The sequence below is a fragment of the Salvelinus sp. IW2-2015 genome, linkage group LG18 (assembly GCF_002910315.2).
Source record: "Salvelinus sp. IW2-2015 linkage group LG18, ASM291031v2, whole genome shotgun sequence".
Classification (NCBI taxonomy): domain Eukaryota; kingdom Metazoa; phylum Chordata; class Actinopteri; order Salmoniformes; family Salmonidae; genus Salvelinus; species Salvelinus sp. IW2-2015.
In genome coordinates this window covers 12,049,566-12,071,193 of record NC_036858.1, presented here as the reverse complement: position 1 = coordinate 12,071,193, position 21,628 = coordinate 12,049,566, and the positions used below count along the sequence as shown (strand labels likewise).

The window sequence follows — 21,628 nt, the reverse complement described above, 5'->3', positions numbered from 1 at the left end:
TATCACAATTCCAGTGGTCAAAAGTTTACATACACTAAGTTGACTGTGCTTTTAAACCAGCTTGGAAAATTCCAGAAAATTATGTCATGGCTTTAGAAGCTTCTGATAGGCTAATTGACATAATTTGAGTCAATTGGAGGATAACTGATGTATGTATTTCAAGGCTACTTCAAACTCAGTGCCTCTTTGCTGACAAGACCTCAGAAAGAAAATTGTTAGACCCCCACAAGTCTGGTTCATCCTTGGGAGCAATTTCCAAATGCCTGAAGGTACCACGTTCATCTGTAAAACAATAGTACGCAAGTATAAAAACCATGGAAACACGCAGCCGTCATACCGCTCAGGAAGGAGACGCGTTCTGTCTCCTAGAGAGATAATGTACTTTGGGCGAAAAGTGCAAATCAATCCCAGAACAACAGCAAGGGACCTTGTGAAGAAGCTGGAGGAAACAGGTACAAAAGTATGGTTTGGTCTGATGAAACAAAATAAAACTGTTTTGGCCATAATGACCATCGTTATGTCTGGAGGAAAAAGGGGAAACTTGCAAGCCGAAGAACACCATCCCACGTGAAGCACGGGGGTGGCATCATCATGTTGTGGGGTGCATTGCTGCAGGAGGGCCTGTGTGCACTTCAACAAATAGATGGCATCATGAGGTAGGAAAATTATGTGGATATATTGAAGCAACATCTCAAGACATCAGTCAGGAAGTTAAAGCTGGTTTCGCAAATGGTCTTTCCAAATGGACAATGACCCAAGCATACTTTCAAAGTTGTGGCAAATGGATTAAGGACAACAAAGGCAAGGTATTGGAGTGGCCACACAAAGCCCTGACCTCAATCCTATAGAACATTTGTGGGCAGAACTGAAAAAGCTGTGCGAGCAAGGATGCCTACAAACCTGACTCAGTTACACCAGCTCTGTCAGGAGAAATGGCCAAAATTCACCCAACTTATTGTGGGAAGCTTGTGGAAGGCTACCTGAAACGTTTGACCCAAGTTAAACAATTAAAGGCAATACACACAATACTAATTGAAAAAAACTTCTGACCCCCTGGGAATGTGATGAAAGAAATAAAAGCTGAAATAAATCATTCACTCTACTATTATTCTGACATTTCACATTCTTAAAATAAAGTGGTGATCCTAACTGACCTAAGACATGGAATTTTTACTAGGATTAAATGTCATGAATTGTGAGAACTGAGTTTAAATGTATTTGGCTAAGGTGTATGTAAACTTCCGACTTCAACTGTACACACACACAGACACACACGTTTCACCCCTTTCTCGCTATCTCTATCTCTTTCTATTGCTCCGTCACGGAGAGGATCTCTTCTCCCCAGTGAATTATAAGTGAAATAATCTGTCTGTAAACAATTGTTGGAAAAATTACTTGTGTCATGCACAAAGTAGATGTCCTAACCGACTTGCCAAATCTATAGTTTGTTAACAAGACACTTGTGGAGTGGTTGAAAAACTAGTTTTAATGACTCCAACCTAAGTGTATGTAAACTTCCAACTTCCACTCTATCTGTGTGTGTGTGTGTATGTGTGTGTGAGAGAGAGAGAGGGAGAGTGAGTGAGAGAGAGAGAGGTAGAGGTCCAAGGTTTTAATTGTTGACAGGTTTTAATCTTGGGGGAGTTGAGAGAGAAAGCGAGAGGGTGACAGATAGAGAAAAATAGGGTGAGAGATAGAGAAAAATGGAGGGAGGAGGGGTGAGAGAGAAAACGAGAAAGAGAAGATGAGAGGGGTGTTTCAACCTTCTCTGATGAATGAGACTGGATGAATGACCCCCCAGTCCAGCATATTTCCACATAACAGAGAGAAACACAGCTAAAAAGAAACAGAGAAGGATGGAGGGATAAAAAGAGATAAAGTGTTAAAGTGGGAGAGAGACAGAGACAGAGAGATAGAGAGAGAGATGGAGCAGGTAGGGACAGTTTATCACGTGGGGCCCTGCAAGTTATCTTCGACTCCTCTAATGTGACTTAATGATGTGCCTAATGAAGCAGTGAATTCGGACTCCAACTCAGACTTATCAGTCTGGCTGTCTGGAAGAATCTGTCTGTTATTAGACCTCACTACCCTCTGGTACTGACCTTGGTGTGTGCCCCCCCAGCCCCCATTGAGGCTTCTCTAGTGGGTATTAGTGTTGGGGTGAGATGGGGGTTTGGGAGTTTTGAGATTGGGTGGGCTGATTTCTCTTCAAATAAATCCTTTCAATTCCCTGATTGTGGGCTGATTTCTGTGTTTGCTATTGGACAGGGAGAGGGAGTGGGAGAAGGACATTGACAAGGACAGGGACACAGGACAGACACATACACAATGACAAAGACAGAGACAATTCATTTATCTCACCATTGGGAGATGGAAGAGAGGGGAAATGCTCTCGTTTGAAGTCTTTTCACCAATGGCTGGCTGACTCAATGTATTACCGAAAGTTGTATGGCATCTGATGTGAAGTATATGTAGCTCATGAGTTTGTGCAGGCGAGGTGAGGAGTGGAATTTAGATGTATGGCGGTTCAACACCCCTGAGATATTGAATGTGCATTAAATCTGTTTTTAGAAATGGCCCGCACGTCAATCTCTGTTTGTAAACTAGCCAAGGGGGAGATCTTCCTGATGGACGTTTTCTGCAACCAAGAATAAATTGTGCCTCGGAACAATTTCTTGTCTCCCAGTTATCAAAAAAGTTAGCATTTTATAGTATGGCTATTTTTTGGCACTGATATGCAGCCGGTTACAATTACATTTTGATTTGGAGCGAGGAGGTGGTTCATGCACTCGGTCAATGAAGCCGTAATGTTTTTATGTGCACTGCTTCGTGAGCATAATGCTAATAGCTAGCTACAGCCATAATACATTGCACAGAGAATGTGAGGAATAGTTTATTGAGGTTCATAGCTTTCCTAGTCTCTCTTATAACTTGGATTTTGGCAACATCTCGATTCTGCACCCTTTCCCAGAAGCGTGCACTTGCACACTCCTGTCATGAATTTAAAGGTATAGGATTGGTTGGAAGGAGTTTTCATCAGTGTTAAATTCATACGGGAAAGAGTCCAAGTGTAGGGTCGAGAATCAGGACACGGCCAATGTGTGGTGAACCATGATAATGTCACTAAACTGGAAGGACGTTCTTGATATAAGCACCAATCAGAAGTTCCTTCCCTCCCTCCCAACACACACACACACACACACACACACCGACACCACTACACACACACAACACCACACACCACACACACACCACACACACACACACACACCACACACACACACACACGGTAGTGGCTATAGACATCATTGTGCCTTGATTCCCCTTCCTTTCCAAAGCATCACACTCCCACGTGAGATGCCACCACTCGACCCTCCTCGTTCCCTTTTTCTTTCTCTCTCCCTTCCTCTCTCTCTGAGAGGCTTCCATCAGGGAAAGGCTCAGTCATCCTTGGCAGCTCTCAGGAGCTGCAGGTATTGAGAGGAGGAGGAGGGAGAGGAGGAAGAGGAGAGAGAGAGGCGCTCTGAAGGAGGGGTGAGAGAGGAGGAGAGGAGCATCTCTCAGGCTGTCTCAGGTGTGAGTGTGTGGGTCGTCGCTAGGTGTGTGAGTCGTCGCTAGGTGGTGTGTGTGTGTGTGTGTGTCGTGAGGTGTGTGTGTACCACATGGCTGGCAGCCTGTTTGGAGGTTCTCCCTGGAGGGACTCTGTCCTGTCCCTGGAGTGCCTGGAGCTCAGTGGGAAAGGTAAGGACAGGCGGCTGGGGTGATGCTGATGGTGATGGGGGGTCATAGAAAGGATGAGGGTTTTAATGGTTTATCTACAGTGAAAGGATGAGGGTTTGCACTCTTTTGATAGGGGTCATGAAAGGATGAGTGTTTTGACTATATGTTAATAGGATGAGGGTTTGACTCTGTGGCTCATCTATGGTGAATGGGATGCATGTTTTGGATTCTAATGGTTCAATCTATGGTGAAGGGGGATTGGCCGGGGGGTTTTGGATTCTATGGTTCATCTATGGTGAAGGGATGCGGGTTTGGATTCTATGGTTCATCTATGGTGAAGGGATGCGGGTTTGGATTCTATGGTTCATCTATGGTGAAGGGATGCGGGTTTGTATTCTATGGTTCATCTATGGTGGAGGGATGCGGGTTTGGATTCTATGGTTCATCTAGGTTTGGATGGGTTCCACTTACTCCCTGTATGTATTGGTGTAGAAATAGAAGTGTAGTGTGGTTGTGAGAATTATGAGCTATCTGGGAGATACAAGCGAGACAAATAAGTACCAAAGGCAATAAGGTGTGGATGTGCGAGACTCATTGCTAAGGTGTGAAACTGTATTCACCCAATGTCAGAAATAACTAACAGCGGAATCTCAAGCATATGGGACTACTTATCATTTTGTATGGTATTCCTGTCCTTTAATTTGACCATTGATCAAGTGGAATTATTACATACTAGCTCAACTATTGCATGTATAGATTCAATGTCCCTTATGACTGAAGGAAAATGAGAGAGTGCATAGAGAGAAAACATGTACTACTTTACGCAGAGCCCTCATATAGCCATAGAAATAGAATCAATCTATTTCATTCTATTTCTATGATAATAACCATTATACTCTTCATGACAAATATGGCTGCCCGTAACAGTAAATGGCCGTGCGTTACAATAACCAGGAGATAGTGACAGCCTCCCRTAGAACAAAACTGAATGATAGTACATTGATAATACTGTATTCTATCCATAATTGATGGTATTAATTCATGTTGCATATATTGCATACTATACTGCATCCGTGTCCATGCTGTTCACTAAGGAAATGTGTCACTGTACAAATGGATGGTGGTCGAAATGGAACGTAAAGGGAAATTGGATACCTGGTCAGTCGCACAACTGAATGCGCAGACGCTTTCACAGGACGTACTGGAATTATATGCCTTAGTTAGACAAAATGTTGCGTTGACGATCATAGGTAATTATAAGATACATGAAATAAACAGCAAGAGAGAGAGAGGTGAATGAGGAGTGAATAAGGTAACACTTGTGGTACGTACTGCTGTACAACACAGTGAGGTCGAGATGTAGAAGTCGGACGTTTACATACACTTAGGTTGGAGTCATTAAAACTCGTTTTTCAACCACTCCACAAATGTCTTGTTAACAAACTATAGTTTTGGCAAGTCGGTTAGGACATCTACTTTGTGCATGACACAAGTAATTTTTCCAACAATTGTTTACAGACAGATTATTTCACTTTCACTTAATTCACTGTATCACAATTCCAGTGGGTCAGAAGTTTACATACACTAAGTTGACTGTGCCTTTAACTTGGAAAATTCCAGAACATGATGTAATGGCTTTAGAAGCTTCTGATAGGCTAATTGACATAATTTGAGTCAATTGGAGGTGTACCTGTAGATGTATTTCAAGGCCTACATTCAAACTCAGTGCCTCTTTGCTTGACATCATGGGAAAATCAAAAGAAATTAGCCAAGACCTCAGCAAAAAAATTGTAGACCTCCACAAGTCTGGTTCATCCTTGGGAGCAATTTCCAAATGCCTGAAGGTACCACGTTCATCTGTACAAACAATAGTACGCAAGTATTAACACCATGGGACCACGCAGACATCATACTGCTCAGGAAGGAGACGCGTTCTGTCTCCTTGAGATGAACGTACTTTGGTGCGAAAAGTGCAAATCAATCCCAGAACAACAGCAAAGGATCTTGTGAAGATGCTGGAGGAAACAGGTACAAAAGTATCTGTATCCACAGTAAAATTAGTCCTATATCAACATAACCTGAAAGGCTGCTCAGCAAGGAAGAAGCCACTGCTCCAAAACCACCATAAAAAATCCAGACTATCGTTTGCAACTGCACATGGGGACAAAGATCGTACTTTTTGGAGACATGTCCTCTGGTCTGATAAAACAAAAATAGAACTGTTTGGCCATAATGACCATCGTTATGTTTGGAGGCAAAAGGGGGAGGCTTGCAAGCCGAAGAACACGATCCCATCCGTGAATCACGGGGTGGCTGCATCATGATGTGGGGGTGCTTTGCTGCAGGAGGGCCTGGTGCACTTCACAAAATAGATGGCATCATGAGGTAGGAAAATTATGTGGATATATTAAAGCAACATCTCAAGACATCAGTCAGGAAAGCTTGGTCGCAAATGAGTCTTCCAAATGGACAATGACCCCAAGCATACTTCCAAAGTTGTGGCAAAATGGCTTAAGGATAACAAAGGCAAGGTATTGGAGTGGCCGTCACAAAGCCCTGACCTCAATCCTGTAGAACATTTGTGGGCAGAACTGAAAAAGTGTGTGCGTGCAAGGATGCCTACAAACCTGACTCAGTTACACCAGCTCTGTCAGGGGGAATGGGCCAAAATTCACCCAACTTATTGTGGGAAGCTTGTGGAAGGCTACGCGAAACGTTTGACCCAAGTTAAACAATTTAAAGGCAATGCTATCAAATACTAATTGAGTGTATGTAAACTTCTGAGCCACTGGGAATGTGATGAAAGAAATAAAAGCTGAAATAAATCAATCTCTCTACTATTATTCTGACATTTCACATTCTTAAAATAAAGTGGTGATCCTAACTGACCTAAGACATGGAATTTTTACTGGGATTAAATGTCAGGAATTGTGAAACACTGAGTTTAAATGTATTTGGCTAAGGTGTATGTAGGCTTCCGACTTCAACTGTATCTCCTAATAGTAGTTGACGTGACAGGCAAGACAGCCTGTCAGTACTTTCACATTAGTTCTTCGTTGAGGAGCTCCCTCCTACCTGGTGCGTTTTGTATTCGCTGTTATTCGGTTATTCAGATGTAACAGTGCGCTTCTCAGAGTGGTCACATTCGGGAGTGTCACCGACAGAGACACAACCTTCAAATAACATTCGTCTCTAACTGCCCTCTCTGGACCAGGACCTGTCAGGTGAATACTCAATCACATGTTCCAAATGGCAACCTATTCTCTATGTAGTGCACTACTAACCATAGGACTCTGGTCAAAAGTTGTGTACCATAAAGGAAATAGGGTCCCATTTAGGATTCACAAATCGTCAACACTGTTGATGATGAGTAAGGGGAGTTTTCATGTATGATGAGGCTGTCAGTAATAAAAGTGTGGGGCCATAGACAGCACTGTTGAGTGTATTATTTCTGAGTGATCCGGATTTGATTATGTGGTTTGGTTATCCTAACAATAAAACCTGGGTTTTATATAGCCATTTTCAAAGACACAAAGATGGATGGTTTGGTGACACAATGGTGTCATGTTGCTATTGAAATGTTATTATAAACTGGCCGGTTCGAGCCCTGAATCCTGATTGGCTGACAGCTGTGGTATATCAGACCGTATGCCACGGGTATGAAAAAACATTTMTTTTTACTTCTCTAATTATGTTGGTAACCGGTTAATAATAGCAATAAGGCACCTCAGGGTTTGTGGTATATGCCCAATATACCACTGCTAAGGGCTGTGTCCAGGCACTCTGCGTTGGGTCATAAGAACAGCCCTTAGCCGTGGTATATTGGCCATATACCGCACATTCCTCGGGCCTTATTGCGCAATTATAGATTATAATTGTCATTATAAAAACAAAGTGTGTCTACGTTACACATTTGCCTGTTACCTTCCCGACAGCCATCATATAATAGAGCTGTTGTTCAACCCTGTCATCTTTTTCTGGACATACTACCATTCAATATAATGGGAGGTGCAAGAGTGAAATGTCACTAAATATCACTGGTTGTTGTCTGGACTGATGACCTTCAGCTTGGTAATGATGTCTGAGCCCTTCTGAGGCTCGCAGACTGGGCACAATGACCATCGCCATGGAGATGTTGTTGTGATTTCAGTGGCTGCTATACTGCAGGCCCTTCAGAGGGTTTGTTGTGTTCTCAACAGGGAAGGGGGGGTTGGGAATATCTGACTGTCAGGAGGTGTTACACATATATTGTACACTTGCATTAGACACAGGCACATGCATGCACACATGAACACACACATGTACGCAGATACACACACACACACACTGCATGCACGCATTATTTATGCAAACATCAGTCCAAATCAATTGTCTTAACAGTTAACTTACTGTGTCACTGTGTGAATGTTAACTTCAACTGAGATCTACATACTAGAACTCTTTCACACTCTAGGCTGGMTCAATTTATAATACAATACCTTGTGTTGGGATGGCATTTTGGATTCTTTTTGACGTAGCCTAGATCTCAATTGACATAGGAATGACTTAAACCAAATCGAAACTGTGTAGAAATGATAATGAACCTACATTTAGTCTCTTCACTCTGTCCAGCTTGCTGACAGTCATGGAAACGAGAGCTAGACAGTCAGGGGCCATCAAAAATGGAAAAAGCGATTGTTAGAGGACAATTTTGAGCAATTTTTTACGGCAAGGAAATATAATACATTTTAAATGTTGCCCTCCAGCCCTCGCTGAATAGTGAATTCGGCCCGTGGGGAAATTGAGTGTGACACCGTTGACCTAAACCATCTAAACTGGAACTATGCTGGTCTATGCTGTTGTTTTCAGCAGGGAGGACAAGCTGTTGATTAAAAGTGCGTGTTCCATCATAAGTTGTTCAACAGTAACAGACCACTCAGGAATAAGTTCCACTCCAAGACGTCCACTGAATATTGTCCACCGACACTCATCTTTACCTGAGGCCTTAGTTAAATTACACAACTGTAGGAAAGCAGGGGATATTATTATATTACAGGTTCATATCTCTGTCAAATGTAATGTTTTAAAAGGCTTACTCCCGATTGGTGACCTAGGCGATTTTGTCGGTCATTGTCAGTGTGGAATGTATTTGATTTATAAATCGCTCCACAGCAGTGCACTCACTTAAGAAATTTAACAGCAATTACTTACAGTCATATCAAACACCCCATTGATTTATTCAGAGGGAGCAAAGTCGAAGAGGATTTCAGGGAAACTACCCAAATAGCTTACAGAAACACTACCTGTTAAGACCCTCGAGACATGCCAGTGTGAATTACCGAGTAGTCCTTTAGCAAATTCAAATCCGACATTTTGTCTGTCTTCAAACGCTTTGTCTCTAGACATCATTAGTCTGTATTTCCTACATCCTTCAAACCTCTACAAAACCAATATCCACAGTACATCCGGTTGTTATTGTCAGGCGCTCCATAGAGGCGTGTGTATTTGTGTATGTGTGTGTGTGTGCACTTGGAAATGACTGTCTATCTGCTAAAACCAGTGTCTGCTCCTCTGTGACCCAATCCCCATATCACCTTACCCCAGATCTGTATGTACTTTAGCCAACCCCTCTGACATATAGTACCAGTCAAAAGTTTGGACACACCTACTCATTCAAGGGTTTTTCTTTATTTTTTATCATTTTCTACGTTATAGAATAATAGTGAAGACATTAAAACTATGAAATAACACGTTTGGAATCATGTAGTAACCAAAAATAATATAGAGTATTTGAGATTCTTCTAAGTAGCCACCCTTTGCCTTGATGACAGCTTTGCACACTCTTGGCATACCAGCTTCACCTGGAATGCTTTTTCAACAGTTCCCACATATGCTGAGCACTTGTTGGCTGCTTTTCCTTCACTCTGCGGTCCAACTCATCTCAAACCATCTCAATTGGGTTGAGGTCTGGTGATTGTGGAGGACAGGTAATCTGATGCAGCACTCCATCACTCTCCTTCTTGGTCAAATATCGATTACACAGCCTTGAGGTGTGTTTTGGGTCATTGTTCTGTTGAAAAACAAATGATAGTCCAACTAACCGCAAACCAGATGGGATGGTGTATCGCTGCAGAATGCTGTGGCAGCCATGCTGGTTAAGTGTGCCTTGAATTATAAACAAATCACTGACAGTGTCACCAGCAAAGCACCCCCACACCATCACACCTCCTCCTCCATGCTTCACGGTGGGAAACACACATGCGGAGATCGTCCGTTCACCTACTCTGCGTCTCACAAAGACACGCCGGTTGGAACCAAAAATATCAAATTTGGACCAAAGGACAGATTTCCACCGGTCTAATGTCCATTGCTCGTTTCTTGGCCCAAGCAAGTCTCTTCTTATTGGTGGTGTCCTGTAGTAGTGGTTTCTTTGCAGCAATTTGACCATGAATGCCTGATTCACGCAGTCTCCTCTGAACAGTTGATAATGAGATGTGTCTGTTACTTGAACTCTGTGAAGCCTTTATTTGGGCAGTAATTTCTGAAGCTGGTAACTCTAATAAACTTATCCTCTGCAGTAGAGGTAACTGTGGGTCTTCCTTTCCTGTGGCGGTTCTCATGAGAGCCTGTTTCATCATAGGACTGACCTTCATGTCTTAAAATAATGATGAATTGTAATTTCTCTTTGCTTATTTGAGCGGTTCTTGCCATAATATGGACTTRGTCTTTTAGCAAAAAGGGCTAACTTCTGTATACCAGCCCTACTTTGTCACAACACAACTGATTTGCTCAAACACATTAAGAAGGAAAGAAATTCTAAAAAGTAAATTTTAAAATTTTAAATGCATTCTAGGTGATTTCCTCACGAAGCTGGTTGAGAGAATGCCAAGAGTGTGCAAAGCTGTCAATTAGGCAAATGGTGGCTACTTTGAAGAAGTAAAAATATAAAAAATATATTTTGATTTGTTTAACACATTTTTGGTTACTACATGATTCCATATGTGTTTATTTCATAGTTTTGATGTCTTCACTATTATCCTACAATGTAGAAAATAGTACAAATAAAGAAAAACCCTAGAATAAGTAGGTGTGTTCAACCTTTTGACTGGTACTGTATGTATGGCATGACAATGACAGACAGATCTCAGACCAGTGTATTCCCTATGTGGATTCACTACACAACAAAAACACCCACATCCCCTGCCTTCCTCACCGGAGCCGTAGTGCTCCATAGCAACCGGTTGCCTCCTCTATTGCTGTGGTTAATGTTCCCCACTGTGTTCCCGAAGCACTAAACTAACGTAGCAGGCGTAAAAACGTCATTTCTTTCTTTCGGGTCCTGACGAGAGAGAAAAAACTGTCGGCGGAAGTTATCTCCTGCACTGTTCAACCAATCCAGTAAATGTGGAGGAGGAGTTAAGATGGAGGGTCGCCTTGGTAACGTCCGAAAGCGTAAGTTGTGTCACAGGCTCTCTTTCCATTTCCCCTGAAAACCGTATGCATCCGGTTGGGAACAATCCCCGCAGAGGGTGCTGAAATACAAACAATAAGAACTTTCATGTGCAACATTGGTGCTTTAATTGCAGCTGTTGTTAGCATGAGAATGCTAAACCGCATAGCATGAGTGTGTGTGTAACTCAAGGTAGTCCCCTCTCCCTATTATATTTTCTAGTTTAAAGACGTCTACCTTTTCCCCTAAAGCAAACAGAGGTTATTACAACCGGTTGTATTGTTTTCGTCGTGGTACCTTAGCGGCTTCCCTATGAGATCAACTGAAGCTTAGCAGTCAATGGTTGGTCACCTGTGGCCTCATGCTGCTGTTTTGGGCGAATATGGACAAGAAGGGAGCATTCTTTGACGTAGTTTTATCTTTCGTGATGGGCTAGTGGCCAAGCCTTCGTCTGTCTGCCATCTTAGGCTGTTAATAAAGCCAGTGGAATGTGATAATCTTGCTGACTGCTCTACACTCTTATACAGGGGCGCAACTTTGGCTTTGGAAGTGGGGGGGGCATCATTATAATCCAGTCGGATAAACACTCCAAACAGCCTACCCGACACTCAGAGGCGTTCGTATGGTCCTAAAGCACACCGTTGCCTCGTTTTGTATTCCATTCCAATGATAAAATTTGTGGGGCACAAAAATGCAATTTCAGAATGTGGGGATCCCGTCCCCAGTGAAAGTTTGCGCCCCTGCTCTTGTAAAAAAGGGTTCTTTGGCCGTCCCTACAGGATAACCCTTTTTGATTCCAGGAAACCTTTTCGGTTCCATTCAGTACCCTCTGTGGAAAGGGTTCTTACGTGGAACCCAAAAAGGGTCCTATCTGGAAACCTGTTTTTTTTTTATATATATATATTTTTTAATTTTATCCCCTTTTCTCCCCAATTTTCGTGGTATCCAATCGCTAGTAATTACTATCTTGTCTCATCGCTACAACTCCCGTACGGGCTCGGGAGAGACAAAGGTCGAAAGTCATGCGTCCTCCGAAGCACAACCCAACCAAGCCGCACTGCTTCTTAACACAGCGCGCTCAACGCGGAAGCCAGCCGCACCAATGTGTCGGAGGAACACCGTGCAACACGGCCCCCTCGGTTAGCGCGCACTGCGCCCGGCCCGCCACAGGAGTCGCTGGAGCGCGATGAGACAAGGATATCCCTACCGGCCAACCCTCCTAACCCGGACGACGCTAAGCCAATTGTGCGTCGCCCCACGGACCTCCCAGTCGCGCCGGCTGCGACAGAGCTGGGCGCGAACCCAGACTCGCCATGCGGGCTCCTAGACCACTGCGCCACCCGGGAGGCTGGAAACCTGTTGTTGGCCTGCACTTCAACGCTCTTAGTTGTTGCGGAAATTGACGACCATCCTGTTTCATTTCTGCGTCTATGTCACATCGCTGAGTCTGTCTCCAAACCGTAATTCAACTATAGTTGATTAGTTGATTACTGTCAAATGCTCGCGTTTTTTACTGTTTTTACTGTGTACATCAATTAGATAGAGGTAAGATGAGTACTTCTTTAGCGTGGTTGAAACTATTACAATCTTGGCAATGGTAGCTGGAACAAGTTCATAGGGGAGGATTTCACAGTAATTGGTCCCCTACTAATTTAATACTCTGCGTAAAGATGATACTGCATTTTTATTTGGAACACAATAGCATGCATTACACAGATTCCGCAGGTCATACATATGGGAAAGGGATCACCTGAACTAATACTGACATCTAAACCTACTATGTTGGTGAACTTCTGACTGTACTCTTCTTAACTCTTAATTCTACAACTCTTTTATTGTAGTGTAGGTCGGGGAAGTGACGCGAGGCAACCCAATCTGGAACTGACACAGAGCAGCAAGGCATTGAGAACACAAGAAGGAGACAGTTGGATTTGTGATAATCCTTCTGAATAATACAACAATGGCAGCAGTAACCAACCGCTGTTGAATAGGGCCATTATTCTCTTGTCGCTTTCACAACTTCGCTTGTAATCTGCCTAGATGGCAAACCTATTCCAAAAGCATGGCTAGCTACTTATTCCCCCCCCCCCCCCCCCTCTGTTATTTAACTCTCCTTTATATCTTATTCAAGCCATGTAAAGAGCCTACTGTGATGCCTACATGATGTCAGCATTGTCGGAATGATGGGAATAAGAACAGCAGTGAATGCGAGGAGAGAGAGAGAGAGAGAAAGAGAGACTCACTGGTTTCTCCGATGGATTCTCCAATTACATTGAATGAACTACAGGACAAAATACAAACCCTCCAACCCACAAAAGGCCTGTGGGGTTGATGGTATCCTAAATGAAATTATGAAATATACATACCACAAATTCCAATTGGCTATACTTAAACTCTTTAACATCATCCTCAGCTCTGGCAAATTCCCCAATATTTGGAACCAAGGACTGATCACCCCAATCCACAAAAGTGGAGACAAATTTGACCCCAATAACTACTGTGGGATCTGCGTCAACAGAGAACTGCTTCATCATTAACAGCAGACTTGTACATTTCCTCAGCGAAAACAATGTACTGAGCAAATGTCAAATTGTTTTTTTACCAAATTACCGCACGACAGACCACGTATTCACCCTGCACACCTTAATTGACAAACAAACAAACCAAAACAAAGGCAAAGTCTTCTCATGCTTTGTTGATTTCAAAAAAGCGTTCGACTCAATTTGGCATTAGGGCCTCCTATACAAATTGATGGAAAGTTTTGTTGGGGTAAAACTACACGACGTTATAAAATCAATGTACACAAACAACAAGTGTGCGGTTAAAATTGGCAAAGAACCACACACATTTCTTTCCACAGGGCCGGGGGGTGAGACAGGGATGCAGCTTAAGCCTCACCGTCTTCAACATATATATCAACAAATTGGCGAGGGCACTAGAACGGYCTCCAGCACCCGGCCTCACCCTACTATAATCTGAAGTCAAATATCTACTGTTTGCTGATGATCTGGTGCTTCTCTCTCCAACCAAGGAGGGCCTACAGCATCACCTAGATCTTCTGCACAGATTCTGTCAGACCTGGGCCCTGACAGTAAATCTCTCCACAGCAAAGCCATCACCTACAGAGAAATTAACCTGGAGAAGAGCCCCCTAAGCAAGCTGATCCTGGGGCTCTGTTCACAAACACAAACAGACCCCACAGAGCCCCAGGACAGCAACACAATTAGACCCAACCAAATCCAAAAGATAATTACTTGACACATTGAAAATAATTTACTAAAAAACAGAGCAAACTAGAATGCTATTTGGTCCAAAACAGAGAGTACACAGTGGCAGAATACCTGACCACCATGATGGACCCAAAATTAAGGAAATCAGGGCCTCCCGGGTGGCGCAGTGGTCTAGGGCACTGCATCGCAGCGCTAGCTGCGCCACCAGAGTCTCTGGGTTCGCGCCCAGGCTCTGTCGCAGCCGGCCGCGACCGGGAGGTCCGTGGGGCGACGCACAATTGGCCTAGCGTCGTCCGGGTTAGGGAGGGTTTGGCCGGTAGGGATATCCTTGTCTCATCGCGCTCCAGCGACTCCTGTGGCGGGCCGGGCGCAGTGCGCGCTAACTGAGGGGGCAAGGTGCACGGTGTTTCCTCCAACACATTGGTGCGGCTGGCTTCCGGGTTGGAGTCGCGCTGTGTTAAGAAGCAGTGCGGCTTGGTTGGGTTGTGCTTCGGAGGACGCATGACTTTCGACCTTCGTCTCTCCCGAGCCCGTACGGGAGTTGTAGCGATGAGACAAGATAGTAATTACTAGTGATTGGATACCACGAAAATTGGGGAGAAAAGGGGGTAAAATTTWWAAAAWATATATATATTTTTTTAAATAAAGGAAATCTTTGACTATGTACAGACTCAGTGAGCATAGCCTTGCAATTGAGAAAGGCAGCCTAACGCAAACCTGGCTCTCAAGAGAAGACAGGCTATGTGCACACTGCCTACAAAATGAGATGGAAACTGAGCTGCGCTTCCTAACCTCCTGCCAAACCATATTAGAGACACATATTTCCCTCAGATTACACAGACCCACAAAGAATTTGAAAACAAATCCAATTTTGATAAACTCCCATATCTATTGGGTGAAATACCACAGTGTGCCATCACAGCAGCAATATATGTGACCTGTTGCCACAAGAAAAGGACAACCAGTGAAGAACAAACACCATTGTAAATACAACCTATATTTATGTCAATTTTTTCTCYTTTTTGTACTTTAACTATTTGCACATCATTACAACACTGTATATAGACATAATATGACATTTGGAATGTCTTTCTTCTTTTGGAACTTTTGTGAGTGTAATGTTTACTGTACATTTTTTATTGTTTATTTCACTTTTGTTTATTATCTATTTAACTTGCTTTGGCAATGTAAACATATGTTTCCCATGCCAATAAATCCACTTAAATTGAAATTGAGAGAAGACGAGAGAGAGAGAGAGAGAGAGAGAGAGAGAGAGAGAGAGAGAGAGAGAGAGTGCCGCAAAGAAGGGCCCTGTAAACTAAAGTAAACAAACCCTGTGGCACACTGTGGTGAGTGTTGGTGATTAAAGAGAATTATGCAGGGCCTGAAAAAGCTTGGTCGGCATTTTGATCTGTTCTCTGCAACCTCCGCTCCAGATTTTGATCTGCAACCTCTGCTCCAGATCTCCAGGGGAAGAGGGGGAAGAGGAGAAGAGAGGAGGAGAGGAGGAATAACAAGGTTTTACCACTGCACACTACATCTAATTATTTGTTTAGGGAGGCAGAGGGAGGCTGGGTTTTGTAATCATGGAGGGCCTTCCTCTTTATTTCTTCCTTCCTTCCTTCCTGTCCCGGTGGAAGCCAAACCAAGACCAGGGCTGCATCTTTATGTTTTGCTATTGACAGCTGGGGGCAGATGTGTTGAAACTGCAGAAGTTGTCTAGGATGAGTATAACTACAGTAATGTCTCTATAATTGGGGAGAGGTCTGCGATGATAGGACAGATGTCCCCAAAAAAATGACAGGGAGCGCAAAACGAACCATTCATCAGTATCCTCTTGAAAATGAACAGTATCATTACGAACATCAGTGATTTTTGTGGTAACTTACCGTTTGTGTGTTTGTATGTGTGTGATTCATCATAGATTCGTAGTGTGTTTCTCTTAAAATAGGACATACGTGAGGATTTGGAGTGGACTAGAGTGTGTGACTTCTGTTTATTTTGACATAAGTCAAGGCTGTGTCTGATGTACAATGCATGACTGACCTCAGAGTTCCTTATAGCCTTACTGTGTTTGTGAAGTGTCTCTATAGTGATGTGAGTACATAACTACTTGGCCATGATTCACACTGACCCTCATGTTGGAAAAGATGCACAACTTCTCTACTGTCTTCTCTCTATATTTTATGTCATGTTATCCATCTGTGCCACCAGAGCTATAGTGTTATGGAGTGGGGTGGAATTCATAGAAGTTTCTCCCAGCCACTATTAGAGGGTCACATGTTCTCTTTCTTTTTTGTTAAAAATAATATTTTATATATATATATATATTTTTTTTTGTTATTTAACAAACATAATAGATTAATTCATATAAATACAAATCTGTTTTCACATCAATACATGGGTTCGTTATTTGACGACTTAACATCATTTACATATTTCATAGTGTCCAGCTTTCTTCTTCTTTTTAATTCCGTTTGGATATGTTTCAAAATAAAGTTATTTTATAGTCGTCATACATCATCATGCATCTTGTCCTCCAAATCTTATTGTTCACAATGTATATTATTGTCCACCTTAGATATTCAGTATTGTCATCCATGTTAGGATCAAAAACACCAGCCTCCCCCTTTGCTTGAGGAACAATAGAGGAGCAATAGAGAACAGAAGAGGACGGCCCTCCCCCACACTTGTGCTATTTCATGAATTACCTGGACCACCTACTGAGATGCGACTTTTTAAAACTAAATCAGGTGAAACATGAGCTGAAAACTGGACTAGGACTTAATGGTTTGGATCTGTTTAATAGTTTTTTTATGGTCTCTGTTAGGGTAATCATACCCTTGATCTATGGTTATGAGAAAACAATATTATAGTGGGAGGCAGTAAATGATGCAGGGTCCTTGTGTCTCCAAAGTTGCCGCACAGTCACTCCTAATGGAGCTGATGAAATTGATGAACTGCACTCTAATTGGACAGATCATCCCTGAGTTACACATCACGCCCTCATTGGGGAATGGTGCCTCGTTAGCAAGTGATGACATGGGGGAAAAAACTCTAGTGCAGGGGTTCTCAAACCTTTTGGGGTCGGGGACCCCTTTTATGATAGCAAATTTATCAGGGACCCTCTCATAATCAGAACACAACTCGAGTCAGGGGCGCAACTTTGGTTTTAGAAGTGGGGGGGAGATAATTACTATTATTGTATGTATATTTTTTATCCAGTTGGATGAACACTCCAAACAGCCTACCTGACCGCACGGAGGCGTCCACATTGTCCTGAAGCGCATTGCTGCCTTGTTTTGTATCACATTCCAGAAATAGCAAACAAGGAGTTTCAATATGACTTTGGCAGTGCATGGCAGGACGAACCTAGTCTCAGGCCTTGGGGAGGAACATTTTAAAGGCCCGTCTCTTGGCATCGGAGAGAAAATGTTGCGGTTTTCAAGCTAATTTCCTGCAATTCTACACATTTTGTCATGGGGCAGAGAGATGTTTTGATGTTGCAGCTTTAAAGCTAATATCCTGCAATTCTACATATTTTGCCTTGAGGCAGAGGAAGCTTTGCAGTTTGAAAGTTTAAATTGCAATGCATTTATGTTTGATGAAAAAATGCAAATTTGGGAGTACAATAAGTATTGAGTTGAAACATTTTATAATTGTTGGAGTACTGCAGTGGATACCAATATCCCTGTGAGCCTCCCAGGCCTATGTTGCCCTTGGTTAAGAACCTAAATTGTAGATGAATGATATGTAATGAAATTACATTGTATTATTGTATTACACCCTTTAAACTTATTTCACGGATCCCTTGGCCAAAATATGTTTAATCTGTTTTTGTTAGTAATATTCAGTAATTTTTTTTTGTGCATACAGTATATCATTTTTGGGATATGGCCTTGGATCCCCAGTCCACGGAGGTACTGCAGGGGGGTCCATGGCAAGATAAAAGTATATATAAATATATATATGCATTACGACTTGGAGAACCCATGCTCTAGTGGACTCCCACTGTGACTTCTCTGACAATTTACAAGTCTGATGCATTGCGATAGGTTGGGGATGGGATAAGACAGTGAGATTAACGAAAAGCTATCCAACATAATGAGGGAAGGATAATGTTCTGAGAAGAAATGCCACTGTCTCCATCAGTCTGTCAGTCAAGTCGTTATTGTAAAAGAAAATGTGTTCTTAATGACATGCCTGGTTAAATAAAAGCCACACAGTCAGTCAGTCAGTCAGTTAGTGACAGTCCGTCAGTCAGTCAACTACTATGTGTCCCTTTTGTTATATAAAATCAGTGGACAAACTGCACTGCCCACCTTCCTAGTTATACAAGTGGAGTTGCTTTGAAGGGTTGTTGACGTGACTTCTTCAGATCGTACAGTTCCTGCTGCCCCCCCCCCCCCTCCCTGTGACTCTACCCCAGAGAGATAAGAGGTAGAGAGAGACGAAGGGGAGGTGAGATGCTGTCTCCACTGTCAGAAAGAAAATTGACAGGGAATCCACTGACAGTGGTGAGATTGCTTTGGAAAGGATGTGAGGCATTTCATCTCTCTGTATCGCTTTCCTCTAGACGACTTTTTCTCTAGGTTCTTTTGCTCATGCTTCCGGTGAACATCTCTATTCTCTCACACTCTCTCTCTCTCTTTATGTGTTTGTTTTCCTTATGAGCTGACCAATGGTGACTAATCAAATGAAAACCACTGCACTCTCCCAAAGGGTTAGTATGTGTATACAACCAGCGAGTATAGATATACAAACGATATAGTAGTAGTTCCGCACTCAAAAAGTTGCTGCAAAGAGCTTACTTAAATATTCATTTTTTGTAAAAATGATTTTCACTGCACAGGGGGGAAAAGTGGAATGATGAGTAACCTGTAGTCCTAACTGTCTTCTTCTCTCCTGTGTCTGTCTCCAGCTATGCAGCAGGTTCTGGACACTTTGAGTGACAGCACCAGCTCCACCATGGCCAATGACCTGGACCTCATCTTCCTCAAGGGCATCATGGAGAGCCCTGTGGTGAGAATATTACTTTACCTACAGTATACCTATTTTTCTATGGATCTGTTCCACTATGTTGGGCTTGTCGATATAAGGCTATTGCTTTCTTGTTGAGTTCTAGTTGTCTTCATATGACTATATCCTTTGCTTTACATAGATGGAATTGCAATTCATGAATCGTTTGTTTAGTCAACTTATCAGTCTGTTCTTGTCAAAAACTGTATGCACTGGACTCAAATCACAACCTTATGAGGCACAAAGTTCACCAAGTTCTCCAAAAAGCACAAAGAAGCTACTTTCTTGTGAGAGAAGAAATACCAAAACAAAAACTTGCCTTATCGACTTTTCTTTTTAATGACGACTGCTACTAGTTTTCCAACATATAATGGATCCATGTTCTTTGTTTGAGTTACATTTTGAGCTTTTCAGCTTTTGAAGAGACTGAGGTTGGAGGGAAGGAGGAGGGGAGGGATAAAGGGAGTTGGGAGTAGCAGACTGGCTATTGAGAGCAGCGCCCCACTGAGCTCCGGGTTCGGTCTTTTTTTATCCCCGATTTTAAACGTCCTCCTTTTACCGAAAAGAAAAGAGCATGATTCCAAATTCAGCGCCCTTAAAAACATTTGAATTTTCCAAAAGCTACTAGAATGAAAAGTCCACAATCGATAATCGAAATAATAAAACGTCAATTTAAGTTTAGAACCTTGAGAAGGAAATGAACAAATCAACATTGACATTAACATTGTAATTATTAAAATTACAATATAGACGTGATCGTTGCGTTAGCTATTCAAATGCAGTTGAGACCTAGGAACTGTCAGAAGCTCTGAGATTTTACAATCGTGGGGGATACTCTGTTCTTTGCCATGCTCTCAAAGAAAGAACAGACTCGCAGGCTCACTAATGCTGTGTGGTCTTTCTCTCTCTCCGATTCAGAGCATTCAGACAGACAGAGTTTTCTGGAAGCGAGAAGGAGATTAGAGCTCTTTGGGGAGCACTGCATCAAATGCATCCATTTGCATCTCTCTCTCTGCTCTCCACTCCGCTTCTCTCAAGGCTGATTTATTTCTTTTCTGGGGGAGATTTATTATCTGTGCGTGTGTGTGTCTATCTGTGTGTGTGTGTCCCCCTTTTGTCTATCTATATATGGGAAGGTCCTAAAGGATTAATTTACAGACGCATGCTGTACGAACACTGTCCTATGTTCAAGGACTTGAAACAGGCGTTTTGAACAGTGTACTGTTGCTTGCCATTGACCTCCAAGCAGGTCTATTGTATTGTTCTTCATGGTATAGAATATATGGAGCAGCTATGCCAAAAGCCATTCACAAAGCTACAGTGCATCATGATCAATTATTAACATGGCAGTTACTGCTTGGCTCCTTATGTTGGAGTCATCAGAACTATTGAAGCATTGAAATAGCTCATAAGATCACAAGCGCGCAATTGCTCTTGCTCTCACTCACGTCTTGAGGTGGCCTGTCTTTTGAACGAGACGACACAGACCTGGTATGCTACACTATTAGAAAAAAAGGGTGCTATCTAGAACCTCGAAAGGTTCCGCGGCTGTCCCCATAGGGGAATCGTTTGAAGAACCCTTTTTGGTTCAAGGTAGAACACTTTTGGTTCGGTTCCATGTAGAACCCTTTCAACAGAGGGTTGTACATGGAACCCAAAGGGGTTCTACCTGGAACTAAAAAGGATTATCCTATGGGGACAACCGAAGAACCGAAGAACCACCACAGTAAGCCAGACAACAACAACAGAGACTAAAGGTAGCTACAGTATTCTCGTCAATTTAGGTGGTCTACAGAATTTATTTTAAACGGGACAAAGACTTAATATGCACATGCAGTCCTTTTGCTCTATTTGGATTCTTCAGCCTCCCATATTTTCAATGTGCCTGTGAAGTAGCTAACAAAGCCAGACAACAATAGCAGAGACTAAAGGTAGCTATTCCAAGAGGTCTGAACCTTCTGGCTGTCTGTCTCCCTGATCTAAGCAGCAGTATTTGTGTTGTTCTGCTGTCCGAGGACCACTTTCTGACAGCTTGCTCCACCAGGTTGCCAGACCCTTGCCAAAGCACATTTAGTAAACCCAGTCTTCCTGCAGAAGAGTCCTACGCAGTGTGTGTGTGGGGGTGTTTGTGTGGGTGTGTGTGTGTGTGTGTCTCTTTGAGTGTGTGTCTGTTTTTCTGTCTGTCTGTCTGTCTCTGTCTGTCTGTCTGTCTGTCTGTCTGTCTGTCTGT

At 42.8% G+C, this 21,628-nt stretch overlaps 1 protein-coding gene across 2 annotated transcripts in view; it reads left to right on the top strand.

Moving 5' to 3' along the window:
* mpp2b (MAGUK p55 scaffold protein 2b) overlaps positions 1–21,628 on the top strand; it is a 53,673-nt gene that overhangs the window by 17,636 nt on the left and 14,409 nt on the right. For both annotated transcript variants that reach the window (XM_024008821.2, XM_024008820.2), the window contains exon 3: positions 19,301–19,401. In XM_024008821.2, coding sequence (XP_023864589.1) covers positions 19,301–19,401 — 101 coding nt within the window. The remainder of the gene's footprint in view (positions 1–19,300; positions 19,402–21,628) is intronic.